This window comes from Sapajus apella, unplaced genomic scaffold, assembly GCF_009761245.1.
Source record: "Sapajus apella isolate SASKATOON/1434 unplaced genomic scaffold, GSC_monkey_1.0 scaffold147, whole genome shotgun sequence".
Classification (NCBI taxonomy): domain Eukaryota; kingdom Metazoa; phylum Chordata; class Mammalia; order Primates; family Cebidae; genus Sapajus; species Sapajus apella.
In genome coordinates this window covers 1765642-1785250 of record NW_022437087.1, presented here as the reverse complement: position 1 = coordinate 1785250, position 19609 = coordinate 1765642, and the positions used below count along the sequence as shown (strand labels likewise).

Genomic DNA, 19609 nt, shown 5'->3' with positions numbered 1-19609 from the left:
TCCTTCTTCTTTCCTTCATGGGAACAGGTTCAAGTCTCTGAGCCCTCACTCCTAGTGGCCAAGTCTATCTCCTAATAAAAAGCCAAATAAAGACAACAGCCTGAAGCACCTCATGGTGTTCTCCAACCAGCCCTGTAGAGTTATCCAGTTGTTGACAGGGTGTTGGCCTGTTCCCCTCTTCTTATCCTGAGCAAATTCTTCCCTTTATACATTCTCACCTTCTCTTCACCCACCAACCCACTGTAATCAAGCTTTGGTTTCAGCCTGCAGCTCATCAAAATCACTCTTGCTGACATCACAAATGACCTTCAAATTGCCAAAGACAAATGTTTGGGCCCTTATTCCAGTTTAATTCATAAGAACATTTAACATTGTTGGCCACCCCCATCTCATTTTTGAAATTACTTATTCCTTTGGGGTCCATGGTACTGCTCTTGCTCAGTTCTGCATTTACCTACTTAACACTATTCATTCCTTCTCTGTTGGATTCCCTTAAATGTCTTCTTTGGCTAAATGTTTTCACTTCAGCTTTTCCTCAAGATGCAATTATTGGCTTCCTTTTATATTCTACATACTCTCTGGATAAACTCACCTACTTTTATAACTGAATGTCACTAACAAGGGGTTTTGCTATCAGCCATGATAAACTAGCATGTTTCAGATCAACCCTCCAACCACAAACAAAACATAATCAGTATCTGTTTGCAGGCATCAGAAAGATACTGAGGGACTGGATACTTATGGGGTCAAAATTTTGGCAAGAATAAAATTCAGGTGCAACTGGGATGCAGAGGTTGCAGTGAGCTGAGGTTGTGCCACTGCACTCCAGCCTGGTGACAGAGCAAGACTCTGCCTCAAAAAAAAAAAGAATAAAATTCAGGGAGGTGGACTCTCATCTTTGATATATGTCTCCTCTTCATGAATTCCTTACCCATATGAATAGCAAACATGTCCACTCAGCTGCACAAGATGAAAATTTGGGCCATTCTAGCTGCTTTTCTCTTATAGCCTTCATTCAAAGAATTACCAATTCTACATCCCAAAGATTCTACATCACTCTACATCCCAAAGATGTAGAATTCTATATCATTCTACATCCCAAAGATCTCTCCACCTGTTCCTTCCTCTAGGTTTCCTGCCACGCTACCCTAGCTCACAGCCTCATTATTTTAAACACTCTTGAAAATTTTGAAAAACACTTCCTATTTTGATTCCCTGCTTCCAGGTTCATCTGACAGGTAGTTGAGACTACATGGCCAGCAAAACCTAAAATATTTACTATCTATGCCTTTACAAAAAAAGTTTACTGATTCCCCAAACTAAAGGATTTTTTGAAAGACAGATATTATTAAAGTGAAAAGATGGAAATTTCCAAATACATAAAACTTAGAAACTTAGAAACTCTAATTACACAAAATTGAAAGTCTAATAACAAACTGGAACCACATTTGAAATAAGAATGGCAGATAAAATGTTAGTATTTGTGATATCTCAAAAGCTCTCAACAGTGAGGAAAAGATCTACATCCAAATAGGAAAACTGATAAACCGCTTCAATAGCTAACAGAGAAATTAAAAAGTAGAAATGGTCAATAGATACATGACAATATTTTCTACCTTGTTGGCCATCAAAGGAAGAGAGATAAATTATTATTTCACGATTTACCTAAAACATTTGCAAATATATATATTTTAAATAGTAATACCCTGCATTGGCAAAGGTTCAAAGAACAGGTCCTTTTTGAAGGTACAATGGGATCAAAAGTTTGATACACACTTTTTGGAAGAAATTTCACTTTTAGAAAATGGGCCAAAAGCTATTTCCAACTAAAAAGGCTTAGCATTCAGGAAATGTTATTCTAGCAATAACATTTGAGGCCAATAAATGGCCTAAAATACATCTTGTATGATAGTAATACCATATTGGGTTTAACACCTACTTTTTTCAGGAGAAACCTGTGACTTCGACTGTCCCCGTACGAGCCTGCAGGTGGAGCCATCGCCAGCACAGACTCCACAGTTGTCCTCCTTGGCCGTGCTTCCCAGTTGCCGATCGCAGCCCACTGCCTGCCAACAGAAGCATGGCCGTCAGTGGTGCCCAAAGCCAGGAGAGGGGGAGCTCCCTTCATTTCAGGGACCTTAGTTGTGATGTAATCCTGAAATGTACAGGTTGGCTCTCTTGTATGAGAGCACAGTTTTATGAATGTGAATGATATAATGTCTTACAGGATAGTATCGTTTATATGATTCTAAGGCAAGACCTCAAAATTAATAAAGATTTGAAGCTGTCCCTCCATACCCCATCTCTTTTCTATTTATATTTTATTCAGATTTGTTTGTTTCTTTTTTTTTTTTTTTTTGAGACAAGATCTCACTCTGTTGCCCACGCTGCAGTGCAACAGTGAGATCATGGCTCACTGCAGCCTCAACCTCCTGCGCTCAAGAGATCCTCCCACCTCCCTCAAGTAGCTAGGATCACTTGAGCCTTGGAGGTTGAGTGACAGGCCTGGGCCCCAACCCCCAGCTTTTCAAAATCTGATGTGAAAACAGGGTCTCCCTATGTTGCCCAGACTGGCCTCAAATTCCTGGGCTCAAGTGATCCTCCTGCCTTGGCCTCTCAAAGTGCTGGGAGGACAGGCATGTACCAAAGTGCCCAGCCCAGATACTTCTACGTACATAAAATCAACAGAACATTACAGTTCTTTCCTCTCTCCTCTCCCTCCTCAGCCCTACACTTACTTGGCCTGTTTTCCCATTTCCTTGCCAAAACAACCACTGTCCTAAATTTGATGTATAACCTTCTGGTTCATAGTTTTACTTTAAATATCTTTTCTTTTCCTGTTTTTACTTCTATCCCTACGTACCTATATCCCGATATCCATATATTAATGCCTGTAGTCTTTATCTATATCTTTATATCTCCTTGTCTGTATCATGAGCTGAATGTATACCTGTGTATCCCCATCTCTGCCATTATAGCTATATGTTTATAAACAATTTTTAAAATATAAGAAGGAATTAATAGGAGAGATGGCTCATATAAAATATGTGTTTAAACAGTTATCTTTCTTTCTGTCATTTTTCATGTGTACATATGTGTGCATATTTGCTAGATGATAAGCTTCCCTATATGAGAAAAAAGGGCTATGTCTTATATTTCTTTTTATCTCATAAGCATGTATTTTACATAATGTATAAAAGATAATAATATCAACTGATCTGGTGGTTTACCTTTTCCTTCCCATATTAATCTAACTTTATTTATATTTATAAACCTGGCGTTTAAGTGGAGAGACTTTGGAGGCAGAAAACACCCACTTACAAACCTGGACCCACCGATTACCCACTTCAAGCTGCAGGATGTTGAAAAATTCAAACTCTCAGAGACTCGTTTTCCTCAACAGTAAAACAGAGATAATAATACCAATATATACTTCACATAGGGCATAGTAAGGATTCAATGAGAAAATATACTTAAAACTCTTAGTATAATGACTGAAATGTTATAAAGGATTCAATAAAAGAGGGCCAATTTTATTATTTCTCTCTTTTTTTTCTTGTTTTGACTCTCAGGTAATCCCCCATGCTTCAACTTGGAGAGTTGTTGAGTCAGACTCTATATCCAAGCTGTTGAAGAGAACATGAAACTAGAGGAAGTTGAGACAATATTTATACACTATCCTTTCCAAAATTTGGGGGTTGAAGGGAAGGAAAAAGGTCAAGTGAAAATTTCAGGGAGAGGTAGTAAGTTCCAAGGAAGTTTAGGGAATAGCTTATGATTAGAGACATTTTCAAATTCACAAAGGGCTATCAGGAGGAAAGGGTCTACTTTTGTTCTGTGTATTTCCAAATGGTGAAAGCTACAGGTTTAAGCATAATTTGGATCAATATGAGAAAGTTTGACAAGTCAGAGTTATCTAATAATAAGTATTCAATCATGGTCTAGGAGACTTCTTGGTGGGAAAATCGCAGGGGGGATTAAATTATTAGATGAGTAGCTTAATCCAATGAAGTTTGAAATCCTTTAATCCTGATCATATGATTTTATAAAGATAGTAATACAATATTAATTGCTGATTTTTATTGAATGCTTAGCATGCATCTGGCATTATGCCATGAATATTGTACACATTGTTTCATTAAATCTTCAGAGCAATTTTATGATGTAGGTGATACCTTTTATCTCTATTTTATAAATAAGGAATCTAAACATTACTGAGTTAAATGATTTGCCAATATTAAACAGCCAGTATATAGTGTTGGGAATGGTTTTAAAATTCAGATTATCTGACCCAGAATCTTAACACTACGTTACAACTTCCTCTACCTTAAGCATCAGCAGATAGACAACAACAACGAAAAACCAGTTACATGGGTCATTATATTAATATTTATAAGTACATGTGGAACAACTTAAGAGTAATTGATTTTGGAAACACACTTGCATGGTCGAGATTCAATCAATGAGTAACTTGTGTTCATGCAACTTTCTCCAAGGGGAGTAATTTACTATTAAATTATAGAAACACTGATGCTAGGCCAAGCTCTGTCTTTGCACATTCATGTCCCTGAGCACTCTGCATTTCATGAGAATGAGAGTCACTCTCTATCTGGTCATCCAGGAAGGGTGTGGGTTTAGGAGCTAGGAGGGGCTTGTTTTGAAGAGTGTTTAAGGCCTTGCAAGATCTCGGGCAACTGAATACCTCCCTGAGCACTTATATTTGCTTCATATTTTTTTTAAAGTTATAGTTCATCCAAATCTTACAGCCAAATAAAGCATGTGAAAACATCACAGAAAAATGATATTTGAAAAGAAGGTCTTGCTTGATTTATAAGGAATAAGCCAGAAATGACCTTGAAATAGAGGGGCTACTGAATTTTGGCTTTCATATCCTATCATAATCAACAATAAGTAACTTCTTAAAAAATTGCCTGAAGTGTTTCCAACTTCTATGACATCGTCTGAAGTCATGATCTCTAATTATAGTGATTTATTAGCTACTAATTGACAGATATATCAATAAAATTTATTAACATCTATGAAATAACCATTTTCTATATTGCCAGACACTACAGAGTATAAATCAATAATGTAAGATTCTTACCTTACAGTGTAGTTAATGAGAAAAATTACACAAGACAGTGGATGACATAAACAAATATTTAAAATATACGAGTAGTCCTTTTTGGAATAAATATTCATCTATAAATCATCACTTCAGCTAAACATTATTTCACAGTTCCTGCATATGATTTCCTGATCAGCTAAAAGAAGATAGTACTTAAATAAGTGGCACTAGTCCAAATGAAGCAAAATATAAATTTTTCAGAGAAGTCAAATTTAATCCTTCAAGAATAAAACAATTTTTTTAAAATCAACTTTTGTTTGAAATCTCTGCAAACTGAATTCTAACTTGGGGAAAAAAATCTGACATTTCTGCCTTAAAAATCAGAGTATATGAAGCTGTGGTAGTCACTGGGGATACTCATAAACATTTTGGTTCTTTCATCCCACAGAAGGTATGCACTTCACCCCCTTTGAAGTTAGGTGTGGTCATTAATCCACTTTGGCCAAGGAAATGTGAGTCTAAGTGATTGATCTGTGTCACTTCTATAAGGAGATTTAAGGGTCAGTGTCTGAGTCCCACGTTCCCCTTGCACTATTGCAGTTATCTGTATTACGTAAAAAACGTGTCCAAATAAAGCCTTCTTCAGCCTGAGTCTCCGAGACATTCTAAGAGCTCAGGGTCCTGTTGATCGCTGTTGGACAAGTGGCATCAGCAAGAAGTGACCTTTCACGGTTTTAAGACACCGAGCTTTGGAGGGTTGTTGGTTACTGCAGGAAAACCCAACCTACATCCTACCTGACTATAATTTAACCATTCATGGATAAAGCAGGGTTATTAACAGGAAGATGATATTTAAATATGGAAGTTTCACATTAAAATCCAGTTTTCTGGCTTCTCTTGACAAAATCAAAAACAAAACAAAACCTCTGACATGTTTATACATAGTTGTCCCCTTCAAAATGAGCATGTATCCTCCAGTTCCCCACCACAGTCGCCACCCCGCATGACTACATCTGGACAGTTTCTCTGTAGACATTGGAGTTCGAATGCCTGTACTAAGCCATCTAAGCGTGATTCATCTGTTGAACTGACTGTACTTTACCAAATTATACCTCATCTTCAGTTACAAACTTCAGATATACTTGTACCAATATGAAAAGTATCATCAGTATAGCTCCAAAATTAAGAAATTAGATTCTGGAATTAGGTTGTCTGGGTTCAAATTCCAGCTCTACCACTTCCTAGCTATGTGCAATGGACTGAATGTTTGTGTCTGTACCCAAAATTCACATGCAGGGACCTAACCCTCAAGGTGATGGTATTAGGAGGTGAAACATTTGGGGGGTAATTAGGTCATGAGAACAGAACCCACATGAATAGGATTAGTACCTTTATAAAAGATACCCTGGACATCTCCCTCCCCTTCTGCCATGTGAGGACACAGCCTCTGTGAACTAGAAAGCAGGAACCAGGCCCTCACCAGACACTGAATCTGCCAGCACTTTGATTTTGGACTTCCCAGCCTCTAGAACTGTAAAAAATATATTTCTGTTGTCAATATGCTACCCAACATATGGTAGCTTGTGACAGCATCCCAAATTGACTAAGACACTGTGCAACTTGGGCAAATTACTTAATCTCTTCAATTTCCAGTTTCCTTATCAACAAAGTGGGGAATAAATACTGTGCCTACTTCATAGGGTTATGACAAGCTAACAGTCAGGGCTTAGACAATGCCCAATACCTGGGCTAAGCACCCAGTGTTAGTTGCTATTATTTATATTTTTATTCCAAATTTTAAGTAGTTTCTTCATCTGCACAGCTATCAGGGAATTCAATAAACATGAATGACAAATCAGACTTGGTCTGCAGAGCTGTTACCAACCAGGCAATGCCTCTAATAAAAATCGGACCTCCAAAGCAGAAGCAAATCTCATTCAGTGAGGACCGCTGTCTCAGGCTGTCGGCTGTGCTCAGGCTAATGGAAAGTTGCTCCCAAGAGCACTGTGGCATGTTCATTTAAATGAGAAAACTATACAGACATTTACAAGAATTATGCATAGCCTATGACAAGTAGTCATTACGGCTCACTTCAGTGATCCTGACGCAAGCAGAAAGAATCACACCCTTCACTTTCTCGACCCTAACTGATACCCAAGGCCACGTGGCACAAGAAAAGAAATTTATGTGAACATTATTCTGTTGAAGGAAAGATACTGAATTCAACCAAGAAGTGTCTGAAGCACTTCTGAGGAAGTACATACAATTCTCTTATTGAAATCACCTAGCCAAAGGAGCATCCAGCAACCAGGTGTCGCTCCTCATCGCCCAAAGAACTGGCTTACTCATTAGAATCACAAAGCTGTGATGAGAAGCACTCACTGAAAACAGACTAATTCACACTGAAACCACCTTTATCCTACAAGCCCCTTTAAACCCTGGAAACTCCTGGAGACAAGTATACACCTGGACTTACACCACGGATAAGAGGAGGGGGTGGCGGGCAGCGAGCAGAAGGGGAAGCGAGGGAAGGGGAGCTCACGTTGACTGAAGGCCTCTTGTGTGTCAGCTGTTGCGCCAGGCACTTGGAAGGCTGGTTTGTGGGACAGTGAATTTAAAACAGGGACTATAAGGAGGATATCTGCTTTTTACCTGATGCAAAGGTCAAGACTCAAAGATGGTAAGGGAGTCGCCAAGTGGTCTTCAGTCAATTAGTTGCAGAAATAGACTCTGAATCCAGTTCTCCCTAAATCTGAAGTCTACACAGTCCTGATCACAGCTATTCACAGGAAGCCACTAAGCAGGTCCATGGCCCTGACCCAAAGCCAAAGTGACCTTAGCTTCACACATCAACTGTGCCAAAGGCAATGGTTTTCTACTTCTTCTAGTTACATAGGGCACTGTTCTCTGACCATATTTCATCATCTACGTTATCCTCAGAGCATCTTCAAATTTCTCATTCCTCCTCAAAATCCTGCCCCCTTATCCTGATTAGATGTCTTTGTTTTATATTTCACTCGATTGAAGCCATCAAACAATATCTCACCCTCCTATCTGTTCTGATACAAACTGATCATTGGCCCATATTTCTCCCTTCCTACCTGCCGCAAGGGAAGAGGTGTCACTCCTCCTTGTCCATAGGCAATCTGTCTCCACTCACCCACCTGCCTGGCAACACATATCCTTGCTCATTCGTGGATTTACCATGAAGTTAATGAAGCCTAAGTTTCAGGGTCAACCACTTTCTCCCTTTCCCTCTGTCTTGCCCACCTGCTGTTCCCAGTCTAGGCTCCGGCAAATGCTGAGAGCTGCTAGGAATTGAAGTGTTTGAAGTCGGGAGGGGAAGTTGGGCTGCAACTGGGAAGGATTTCTATGCAAGACTCTGCTGTAAACTAGGCAGTGGTGGCATGCTGTGGTCCCAGCTACTCAGGAGGTTGAGATGGGAGGATCACTTGAGCCCAGGAGGTTGAGGCTGCAAGGAGCCATTATAGCACCATTGCAATCCAGCCTGGGTGACAGAGTGAGACCCTGTCTCAAAAATTAATAAATAAAGAGGGTCCTTCTAATTATATATGCTTCAGGTACCCTAAAACCTGTTTCTGCTCCAGTGCTTTTCCAAGTATCTCTGATCTTGAAGACATTCTTCCTGGACCTGACACCCCCTCTAGCTGTAGTTGTATGCTTCCTTCTCTATTCTTCTGATTCATACTTTTTGAAAGATGGGTTTACGCTCATCATCCCTACGCATTTAGGCCTATGCATTCCTCACCATGTGTAGTGGTTTGAATTGTGCCCCCCCCCAAAAAGAGACATGGCATCCAGAACCTATGAATGTGACCATATTTTGAAAAATATCTTTGCAAATGTAATTAAGTTAAGGATGTTGAGATGAAATCATATGAAGGTGTCCTTACAGAAGGAGAGGAAGACACAGAGACAGACAAGAGAAGGCAAGGTACAGATGAAGGCAGAGATGAGACTGATTCTTCCACAAGCAAGGAACACCAAAAATCACTGGCACAAAAACCTGTCCCCTTTTTCTCTGCTATTAACTCCTTTGATTCCCCCAAACTTTACTCCATTAGTTGTATATTTCTACCTCTACATCAATACTGCACCCACACACCCACCTGGCAACATATATCATATATTCCTTGCTCGTTTATGGATTTACCATAGTTAATGAAGCTTAAGTTTTAGAGTCACCCACCCTCCCCTTTTCCCTCCATCCTGCCCACCTGCTGCTCCCAGACTAGGCTCCTGCAAATGGGCTCTTTCTAGACAAGCCCAAATTCCAGGACCAGAAGCTGGAAAAGAGGCAAGGAATGGATTCTCCCACAGAGCCTCCAGCAAGAACCAACCCTGCTGATACCTTGATTGTAAACTTCCAGCCTCTAGAAGTGTGAGAGAATAAGATTCTGTTGTTTTAAACAACCAAGTCTGTGGTAATTTGGTGCAGCAGCCACAGAAAACTAATGCATCCTGCATCCTCCCCACCACCTACTCCAACCCCGGCATCGAGGCTGTACCAGCTGAGGTTGCCAGTGATGTTTGGTCAAAGTGAAGTGGGTGGATTTCAGTTCTTACTGCTCTTGACTTCTCTGAAGTACGTGCCACTGCTCACCTGCCTTCTTAAAGCCTCACCCACCCTTATCTTCTGTTTTTTAAGGTCTCTCTACTATATAGAAGGCTATTTGTTCAGTCCCCATCAGGGGCACCTCTCCCTGTGCTTGTTCCTTCAACCATGGGCACCAGGACTCCGTATAACCTGTCCTTCTTACTCAGTCCCAAGGATAATAGATTATTAGATGTAACCATGTGACAGCCCCAGATCTATATTTCTAGTCTAGATCTCTCTCCTAAGATATTCACAGGTACATCAAGCTCATCACCTTTGCCCCATGCCCTGGTTTTCACTCAATATTTTGTCTTGATAAATGGTCTCACTATCTACTTAGTCACAATATCAGAAATCTAGATATCATTCTTTCACTCCCCACATCCAACCAAACATTCAGTCCTAAAAGATCTGTTTCCAGGGCTGGGCTCAGTGGCTCACATCTATAAGCCCAGTGTTGTAGGCGGCCAAGGTAGGAGGGTTACTGGAAGCCAGGAGCTCAGTATCAGCCTGGGCAACATAGTGAGACTTGATCTTCACAAAAAATTTAAAAAATAAAAATTATCCTAGCATAGAGGAACATTCCTACTTGGGGGTGGTGTGGGGGCTAATTCAGGAGAATTGCTTGAGTCCAGGAGCTCAAGGCTGCAGCAAGCTGTAGCTACAGCGTTATACTCCAGCCTGGACAACAGAGCAAGACCCTTTCACACACATACACAAAAAATGCATCTTTAAACTTTAGAATTCGTCTACACTTCATTGATCCTATAACTTGCCTTGTTTTAAGCTCTTGTTATCCCATACTTGACCTTCTATTGCTTGGCTAGATCCTGTCCTCTGCAAATAATCTGCCAGATTGCCACTGAAATGACCTTTCTAAAGACAAGCCCAAATTCTTTATAAAATTATGAAATGGCTCCTCTCGCAACTTTCAGAATAAATTAATGATTAGTTTCCACCTTGACAGATAGCCCCGTCTCCTGGCACTATTCCGTGGGTTTTCTCACCTCAGTTCTACAGAATGCACTCCTGTCCCCTAAAACACATCTGCACCTGCTGTTACATCCCTGTCCCTTCTGCTTGTCATTCTCTTCCTTCCCTTGGTTTATCTAACTTCTACTCAACTTTTCAAAACCTCTGTGTCCAAATATCACCTTATCCAGAATGCTCTCCTTGAGACCAAAATAAATTGCTTTTCTTTATTTTTATTTTTTTAGAAACAGGGTCCCACCCTATCACAGGCTAGAATACAGTGGTGTAATCACAGCTGAGTGTAGCCTCAACCACCTGGACTCAAGTGAATCTCTTGCCTCAGGATCCAGAGTAACAAGTAGCTAGGACCATAGGTTTGCACCACCCTACCCAGCTAATTTTTAAAAAGTTTTCTGTAGAAACAAGATTTCTCCATATTGCTCAGGCTGGTCTCGAACTCCTAGGTTCAAGGAATCCTCCAGTCTTGGCCTCCGAATGTTGTGATTACAGGCAGAGCCAATGTGCCAACCTAAATTGCTTTTAATAACAATTCTTTTTAATTATAAAAGCAATACATGATCGTTGCCAAAAACTTGGGAAACAAAAGCATAATCCCACTGAGAAGGATTACTATTATCATTTGGTCAAAGAACCCAAAATTTAACCGGTGGCAATAAAGGGGAACAAGAGAAGGTTTATAAAATGGAAGAATTACATGGTAAGCTTCGACTTTTTGCCAAGTCTACTTTTGGTTACCAAAAGTAAAAAGCAACCAAAGTGTCCTTCAGGAGGTGAGTGGATAAATAAATAGTGGTACATCCAAGTCAATGGAATATTATTCAGCGTTAAAAAGAAATGAGCGCCCAAGTGCAGTGGCTCATGCCTATAATCCCAACACTTTGAAAGGCCAAGAAATGGGCGAATTAGGAGGTCAGGTGATCTGGACCATCCCAGCTAACACGGTGAAACCTTGTCTCTACTAAAAATACAAAAAATTAGCCAGGCATGGTGGTAGGCAACTGTAGTCCTAGCTACTAGGGAACCTGAGGCAGGAGAATTGCTTGAACCCAGGAGGTGGAGGTTGCAGTGAGCCGAGATCGCGCCACTGCACTCCAGCCTGGGTGACAGGGTGAGACTCTGTCTCAAAAAAAAAAAAAAAAAAAAAGCTATTGTGCTTGCATCCGCAGCACATATACTAAAATTGGAATAATACAGAGAAGATTAGCATGTCCCCTGTTCCAGGCTGACACGCTAACTTTTGAAGCACTCGATTAATTTTTTTTTCTCTTAAATTTTTAAAATGAAAAAAGAAAATGAATGAGCTATGAAGCCGTGAAAAGACACTGAGAAAACTTAAATGTATAATATATTACTACATGAAAGAAGACAATCCGAAAAAGCGACACACTCTATGATTCCAACTCTGTGGCATTCGGGAAAAGGCAAAACTATGGAGACAGTAAAAAGATCCATGGTTGCCAGGAGCTAGCGAGGAGAGAGGGATGGAAGAGCAAAGCATAGAGGGTTTTTAGGTCAGTGAAACTGCTCTGCATTACTATAATAGTGGATACATGTCATTATACATTTGTTCAAACTCAGAATTTACAACACCAAGAATGAGCCCTAATATAAACTATGAATTTTGGGTGATTATGAATGCAGATTCATCAACTGTAATAACCATACTACTACAGAGGGGAATGTTGATAGTGGAGGAGGCTGTGCATTTAAGGAACCAGGGGGTCCTATGGGAAACTCTACCGTCCACTAAACTTTGCTGTGAATCTAAAATTGCTCTAAAAAATCGAGTCAGGCCAGGTATGGCAGCTCATGCCTGTCATGCCAGTATTTTGGGAGGCTGAAAGCCAGCCTGCGCAACATAGCAAGACCCCATCTCTACAAAAATCAAACAAACAAACAATTGGCTGAGCACGGTGACACATGCCTGCAGTCCCAGCTATGTGGGAGGTTGAGGCAGGAGGATTGCTTCAGCCCAGGAGGATTAGTCTGCAATGAGCTATGATCATGTCACTGTATTCCAGCCTGGGTGACAGAGTGAGACCCTGTCTCTTAAAAAAAAAATTGAGTTTATTTTAAAAGGACAGGGAGGTAGATAGTACAGGAAGAGCCTGAAGAGACAGGCAAGAATCCTACATTTCATCATTAATGCAAGGACAAGCCATTGAGGGGCTTTGGGGGATGCAAGAATGACAAGCTCTGAATTACCTTTTAAAATAATCACTTTGGCAGCTCTTTGAAGAACAGACTGGAGGGAACCATGGTGGGAGCTGGGAGAACAGAACAGAAAGCTGTTAATGCAGTTTAGATCAGCTGATAGGGACTCAGGCTACAAGAAAAGTCAGTAAAGGTGGAAAGATGTGGTAAATTAAAAGTAATCTTTGGAGGGAAAGTTGACAGGACCTGGCAATGGATCAAATGTGTGGGTTGAAAGAAAAGCAAGAATGACACCAAAGTTTTGGGATGAGCAACTGGAAGGCATTTTCTAGATAAAGGGATGAACAAAGTTGAAGCTGGTTTGAGAGCAGGATGAAAATTCACCTCTGAGCACTTCAAGTCTGAGACTCGTGGCAGTGCCTAACAGTCAGCAGGTGGTCAGGTTGCTCGTCTGCTGTTGTTACCACTGTTTTGTTATGAGCATAACAGCGTGGGTGAAATACTAGACACATTCATTATTTTTTAGAAACACTTGTCAAAAATCAAAAGAATAGATGCAGAATCCTATCATTTCTCTGCCATCCCTGTCTCACAACCTGTCATAGTGTCTTTCTAATTTTTTTTTTCTTTTTAGGACAGAGTCTCACTCTATCACTCAGGCTGGAGTGCAGTGGCATGACCTGGCTCACTGCAACCTCCACCTCCCAGGTTCAGGCGATTCTCCTGCCTCAGCCTTCCTAGTAGCTGGGATTACATGCATATTCCACCATGCCCAGCTAATTGCTGTATTTTTAGTGGAGATGGGGTTTCACCATGTTGCTAGGCTGGTCTCAAACTCCTGATCTCAAGTGATCTGCCCACCTTGGCCTTCCAAAGTGCTGGGATTACAGGCGTGAGCCACCACACCCAGCCTAAAGTGTCTTGAATTCTTAAACTCACTACAAGCTACTGGGGTTTACAGCTCAGTCATACTTGTCACAGCTCTGCAGAGACCACTCTGAAAAATCTGCTGGAATGCATTCATATTAGTTTTTTGTAAATAAGTCATTGTTCCCAAAGACCCAAAATAATGAATTAACTTTAACAAGAAAGCTTAATTTAATAAGAGACTCTCCAGTATTACTCTTCCAAAACAGTGGTTCTCGAAGTGTATTCCCCAGATCCACAGCTTCAGTATCTCCGGGGAACTTGTTAGAAATGCAAATCTTTGAGCCTCACCCCTAACCTACTGAATCAGAAACTCTGGGGGATGAGCCCAACACTCTGTCATCACAAGCCTGCCAGGTGACTGATACATGTTCAGGTTAGAGAACAGCTAATCTATGGCCCGGTGCGGTGGCTTATGCCTGTAATCAATCCTAGCACTTTGAGAGGCTAAGGCAGGCAAATCACCTGAGGTCAGGAGTTTGCCACCAGTCTGGCCAACATGATGAAACTTAGTCTGTACTGAAAATACAAAAAACAGCTGGCCATGGTGGTGGGTGCCTGTAATCCCAGCTGCTTAGGAGGCTGAAGCACAGAATCACTTGAACCTGGCAGGTGGAGCCTGCAGTGAGCTGAGAATGCACCACTGTCCTCCAGGCTGGATGACAGAATGAGACTCTCTCTGTCTCAAAAAAAGAAAAAGAATCACTTAGCTAGAAGAATCACAAGAAGTTATATTACAATCTTTTGGATCTACATGGGCAAAATTTATACTATTTTAAACAAGTGAAACATGACTTAAAGGCTAGTAACATTCTAGGAAGTAGTTTTAATATTAAAAGGATCAATAGCAATATTTCCTTTTTATTTTATTTTTGAGGCAGAGTCTCACTTTGTCCCCCAAGCTGGAGTGCAGTGGTGCGATCTTAGCTCACTGCAACCTCCGCCTGCCAGGTTAAAGAGATTCTCTTGGCTCAGCCTCCTGAGTAGCTGGGACTACAGGCACCTGCCACTATGCCTGGCTAATTTTTGTATTTTTAGCAGAGACGGGATTTCACCATGTTGGTCAGACTGGTCTGGAACTCCTAGTCTCGATGAGTGATCCTCCCACCTCTGCCTCCTAAAGTGCTGGGATTACAGGTGTGAGCCACCACACCCAGCCAGTAGCAATACTTTCATCTGAATGAGCAAAAGTACAGAAGAAAAGGGTTGTGCTTATTGATAGTAGGCGTGGCACAGGCCTGAAGCAGGGGCTTGGGAGGCAGGTGTGCTTACCTGACAGATGCCACTGATACACATGTCCAAGGAATCCGTGTTGCAACGAGTTCCATCCAGTACCTTAGGTGCCAGCTCCACCACCAAATCTTGTCCTCGTGCATGACACTTGAGTGCGCAGGGTGCAGCAGGATCGTTATATCGTGGAAGCCATTCATAATAATGCCCCTGATACTGGACATCACTGTAGGCCGAGCACTGCTGGGCTCTGAAATCTTCTGCATCTGGAGGGCAGTCCTGGGGGCAGAGGGAAAAGCCACATGCACATCACCCAGTGAGAGAAGCCACCAGAAGGGGAAATAAGTAAACCAGAATCCCATCAGACCACACCCCACTTGACTCTCTCTGGGAGTCACCTAAATCCCTTTTTTTAAAAAAAAAAAAAAAAAAAAAAAAAAAAAATTCAAAGTTGAATGTATGCTATGAAATTCCACAGAGATTTCTGCAATAATGATTTATACAGGAGATTATGTCATTATTCTCATCACTCATTCGCACAGGTATTTTTTCCAGATAATTAGCGCTTACAAGACTTAGATGCCAAATTTTGCCCTATTTTAACTATCTTGAATATAAGTTTTCAAATGCATTATCTAATCTCTTTCCTTTTAAAACAAGGTAAACCAAATTTTTCCAGGTGATTCAAGGTCTTCATAAACATTTAATTATTATCCATGCCTTCAGGAGTCATTTCAATGTGAAGGATTATTAGCCTAAAACTGCTGTGCTCTGTGAGCACTTGTGGTTGTTTCTCTGTCGTTGTTTTTTTTTTTTTTTTTTCTTGAGATGGAGTCTTGCTCTGTCACCAGGCTGGAGTGCAGTGGCTCGATCTCAGCTCACTGCAACCTCCACCTCCCGGGTTCAAGCGATTCTCCTGCCTCGGCCTCCCAAGTAGCTGGTACTACAGGCGCATGCCACCATGCCCAGCTAATTTTTGTATTCTTAGTAGAGATGGGGTTCCACCATGTTGGCCAGGATCGTGTCGATCCCCCGAGCTCATGATCTGCCCACTTTGGCCTCCCACAGTGCTTGGATTACAGGCCTGAGCCACAGCATCCGCCCTGTCATCATTGTCTTTAATTCATCTGCCTTTCCTCCCCCGTCAGTCTCCCTCCCATATCTTCACTGGTATCAAGTGCCTGCCTTCAACTGGCTGTAGGATGGATGGCAGAAAACACAGCTTGTTCAAATTCTGTCTACAACAAATGCAAATAAATTCTAAGAAAATGCCCTCAGGTGCTCTCAGAATAAAAAGTATTTGTACACATACTGATGACTTATTGGTCTTTTTACTAAATGACTGTTTCTTCCCAGCAGATATTTCTGAAGCAAGATACTGGTTGAGAATAGTGTGATTTTACTCATCAAAAATCTAGTTTTGATATGCAAACTTCATAAAGAAAACAGATACAAAAATGCAAAATAGCAGCCCGGCATGGTGGCTCACATCTGTAATCCCAGTGCTTTGGGAGGCTGACACAAGTGGATTACCTGGGGTCAGGAGTTTAAGACCAGCCTGGCCAAAATGGTGAAATCCCATCTCTACAAAAAACACAAAAATTAGCCAAGTGTGGTGGCACATGCCTACACTCCCAGCTACTCACAAGACTGAGGCAGGAGAACTGCTTGAAGCTGGAAGATGAAGGTTGCAGTTAGCCAAGATCATGCCTCTGCACTTCAGCCTGAGCAAGAGTGAGACTCTGTCTCAAAACAAACAAACGAACAAAAAACCATATATAATTTTATATTTTTTGTATTATGAAAGTAATAAATAGTCATTCTAAAAATGTTGGAAATAGTTTCTACTCAACAAAAGAATAAATAACATAGACCTTTGTATCTAAATCTTCACACAAATCTTCATTATTTACCAAGGACTTCTTTCTGGAAATAAAATTTCTGAGTCCAAAGTTATGCACATTTTATGGACTATTCAAAATATTGCAAAATTGCCCTCCATTATAATTTTCTAGTTTTTTTTTTTTCCAATCAGAAGTGCAAAATAGAACTTCATTGTTTCATTTGCATTTTCTTTTTGCTGCAGAGTCTTGCTTTGTCACCCAGGCTGGACGTCCCGGATTCAAGTGATTCTCCTGCCTCAGCCTCCCAAGTAGCTGGGATTACAGGCACCTGTCACCACACTCGGCTAATTATTTTTTTTATTTTTATTTTTTTAGTAGAGATTGGGTTTCACCATGTTGGCCAGGTTGGTCTCAAACTCCTGACCTCAAGTGATTCTCCCCCCTCAGCCTCCCAAAGCGCTGGAATCACAGGCATGAGCCACCTCACCCAGCCTGCATTTTCTTTTTATTGTTTAATATCTTTTCATATATTTGCTTTTTGTATTAATTCTTCAAAACGATTAAACTTCATAGTGAAATTATTAGCTCTTTGTGATTTCTGATGGAAATATTTGTCTCATTTCATTTTGCTTTTGGTGCTTTGTGAAGTCGAAAAGTTCTACATTTTTATGTACTCAGCTCTACGAATATGTCCCCTTAAGGTTTCTTTCTTTATTAATGGGCTTAGAAATGCTTTCCCACTCTGCCCTGAGAACAGATCAATACTTAAATGTATTTTCCTATTTCCTTTATAGATTAGCAGTCATATTTTAAACTATTTGTTAAATTTGGGATTTATTTAGATGAATGGTTTAAGTAAGAAATCTAGCTTTTTTTTTTTCTACAAATGTTATTGATAAATTATCAGCCAGGATTTTTAAATAGAATTTCTTTCATTTCTCCTCTCTTTGCTATTTGACTTTTGTATTTTACTGTTTATGCTTTTGGCCTTTATAAATTTCCTTAAATCATTTTTGTAAGTAGGTAGGGAACAAATAGAATATAATTAACAAACATTCTTCTGAGATTAGTTATATTATTTTGCTGTGAAACATTCCAAAATCCTATATTGCATCCACATTTTTGTTGTCTTAGCAAAATTAAAGCAGGTTACACTCACAGAAGCAAGTCAAACTGAAGAAGACTAAAACTGGATGACTTTTTCTTCAGTCAGGGTCTTACTCTGTCGCCCAGGATAGAGCGCAGTGGCATGACTGCAGCTCACTGCAGCCTCAACCTCCAGAGCTCAGGTGATCCTCCCACCTCAGCCTGCCAGGTAGCTAGGACTACAGGCATGCACCACTACGCCCAGCTAATTTTTCTAGAGACTGTTTCGCCATGTTGCCCATGCTGGTCCTGGCCTCCTGGGCTTAGGCAGTCTCCCTGCCTCGGCCTCCCAAAATGCTGGGATTACAGGCATGAAGCACTGTGCCGGGCCAGATGACTTTTCTCTTTTGAAATGAGGACTGTATCCTCCATCTGGCCATAGGAAGGATCATCAGTTATAAAATTACATCACCTCCTCTTCCTCCAGCCATGGCTAATTTTCTCTGTATCTGACTCTGTATCAAAGAAAAGTGTCTAAGAGAGCAGCATGCATTCTCTAGGGACTGAATGTGCTAGCTAGCTAACTCTTGACTCCTTTAAATTCTATAAACCAATGAAGTTTCACAAAATTAACCAGCGTTAATTAGCAGAAGACACCTTAGGATTTCAGCCTAGACTTAGTCTTTGCCAAAAGGGTGGCCAGATTTGCACATGTGACCAGCCCCCTTGGTGACAGCTGACTAGCCAGAGGCAAATATCTGGTCCACACCAGGTCAATCTTTCCTGGGAATTTGGAATCGCAACAAAAGAGCTAGAGCTAAGAACTCACATCGGTCTGGAGTTGGCCTGGCCATTTCTTTTATAAGATACATGTTGAAGCAAAGCAAGCCAATTCCCACAGCAAAGAAGAATGAATTCGGTAAGAAAGGAGAAGGACAGATCATAAACTATGCATTTAAATGGGAATAAGTATCCTGTGTTCCTCATTTTCTGATTCCTGGCTCCAGGCCCTCAAGGCCTGCTTAGGCTTAAATTCCCTTAAATACCCACATGTCCATCGAGTGAATCCCCTTTGTCCTGAGCTAATCTAAGTGGGCTTCTGTTCTTAGCATATGATGATACCTGATTAAGGCAGCCTGGTATCTGGATCATGTTTTTCAGTTTCCCAGGGGTAATCACCAACATTCTCTTTTTACAACCACCCTTTGAACTAGGTAGGTCAGGATTATTACCCTCACTCTATAAATGGAGAAAACTGTGACCTAGAAGGTTTTTAGTCACTAGTCCAAAGACACACACTAGGATATAACAGAGCCAAGACTGATTTTCAAAGTAACAAGCACTCTATTATAGAATACTGCTTTCTAGTAAAGGTGGGGGACACTGACTGCTTACATTAAATGTTTTCATTCATTCCACATTCTTCCAATGTCAACGCTAAGCTTCCTAATCTGGCTCAGCTAGGTCCCATGTCCCCGCTCAAGACAAGCTAGGGATTCTTGTGTCTTATACTGTCTATCTGACATTTAGGAAGTGAAATGACATTCTTCTGCTTTCCTTTCCCTGAGAAGCATTTTTTTTTCCTATCTGGTAAGTTTAAGACAACACTTATTTATTAAATATACTTGATGGGCTGCAACGTGAAAACATAAGCCTGAATTAGGGGCTATGGCTAGCTTAAGGATTTGC

The 19609-nt window shown here is 40.8% G+C and overlaps 1 protein-coding gene and 1 non-coding gene across 6 annotated transcripts in view; one reads left to right on the top strand and one right to left on the bottom strand.

The window, feature by feature from the left end:
• ADAMTSL3 (ADAMTS like 3) overlaps window positions 1-19609 on the bottom strand; it is a 361855-nt gene that overhangs the window by 182443 nt on the left and 159803 nt on the right. For all 5 annotated transcript variants that reach the window (XM_032264821.1, XM_032264819.1, XM_032264822.1 and 2 more), the window contains exons 6-7: window positions 15033-15269; window positions 1940-2066 (exon numbers count right to left, since the gene is read on the bottom strand). In XM_032264821.1, coding sequence (XP_032120712.1) covers window positions 1940-2066; window positions 15033-15269 — 364 coding nt within the window. The remainder of the gene's footprint in view (window positions 1-1939; window positions 2067-15032; window positions 15270-19609) is intronic.
• Window positions 11830-11936, top strand: LOC116541024. The gene has a single exon (XR_004264700.1). It is a non-coding gene; the product is annotated as a U6 spliceosomal RNA (small nuclear RNA).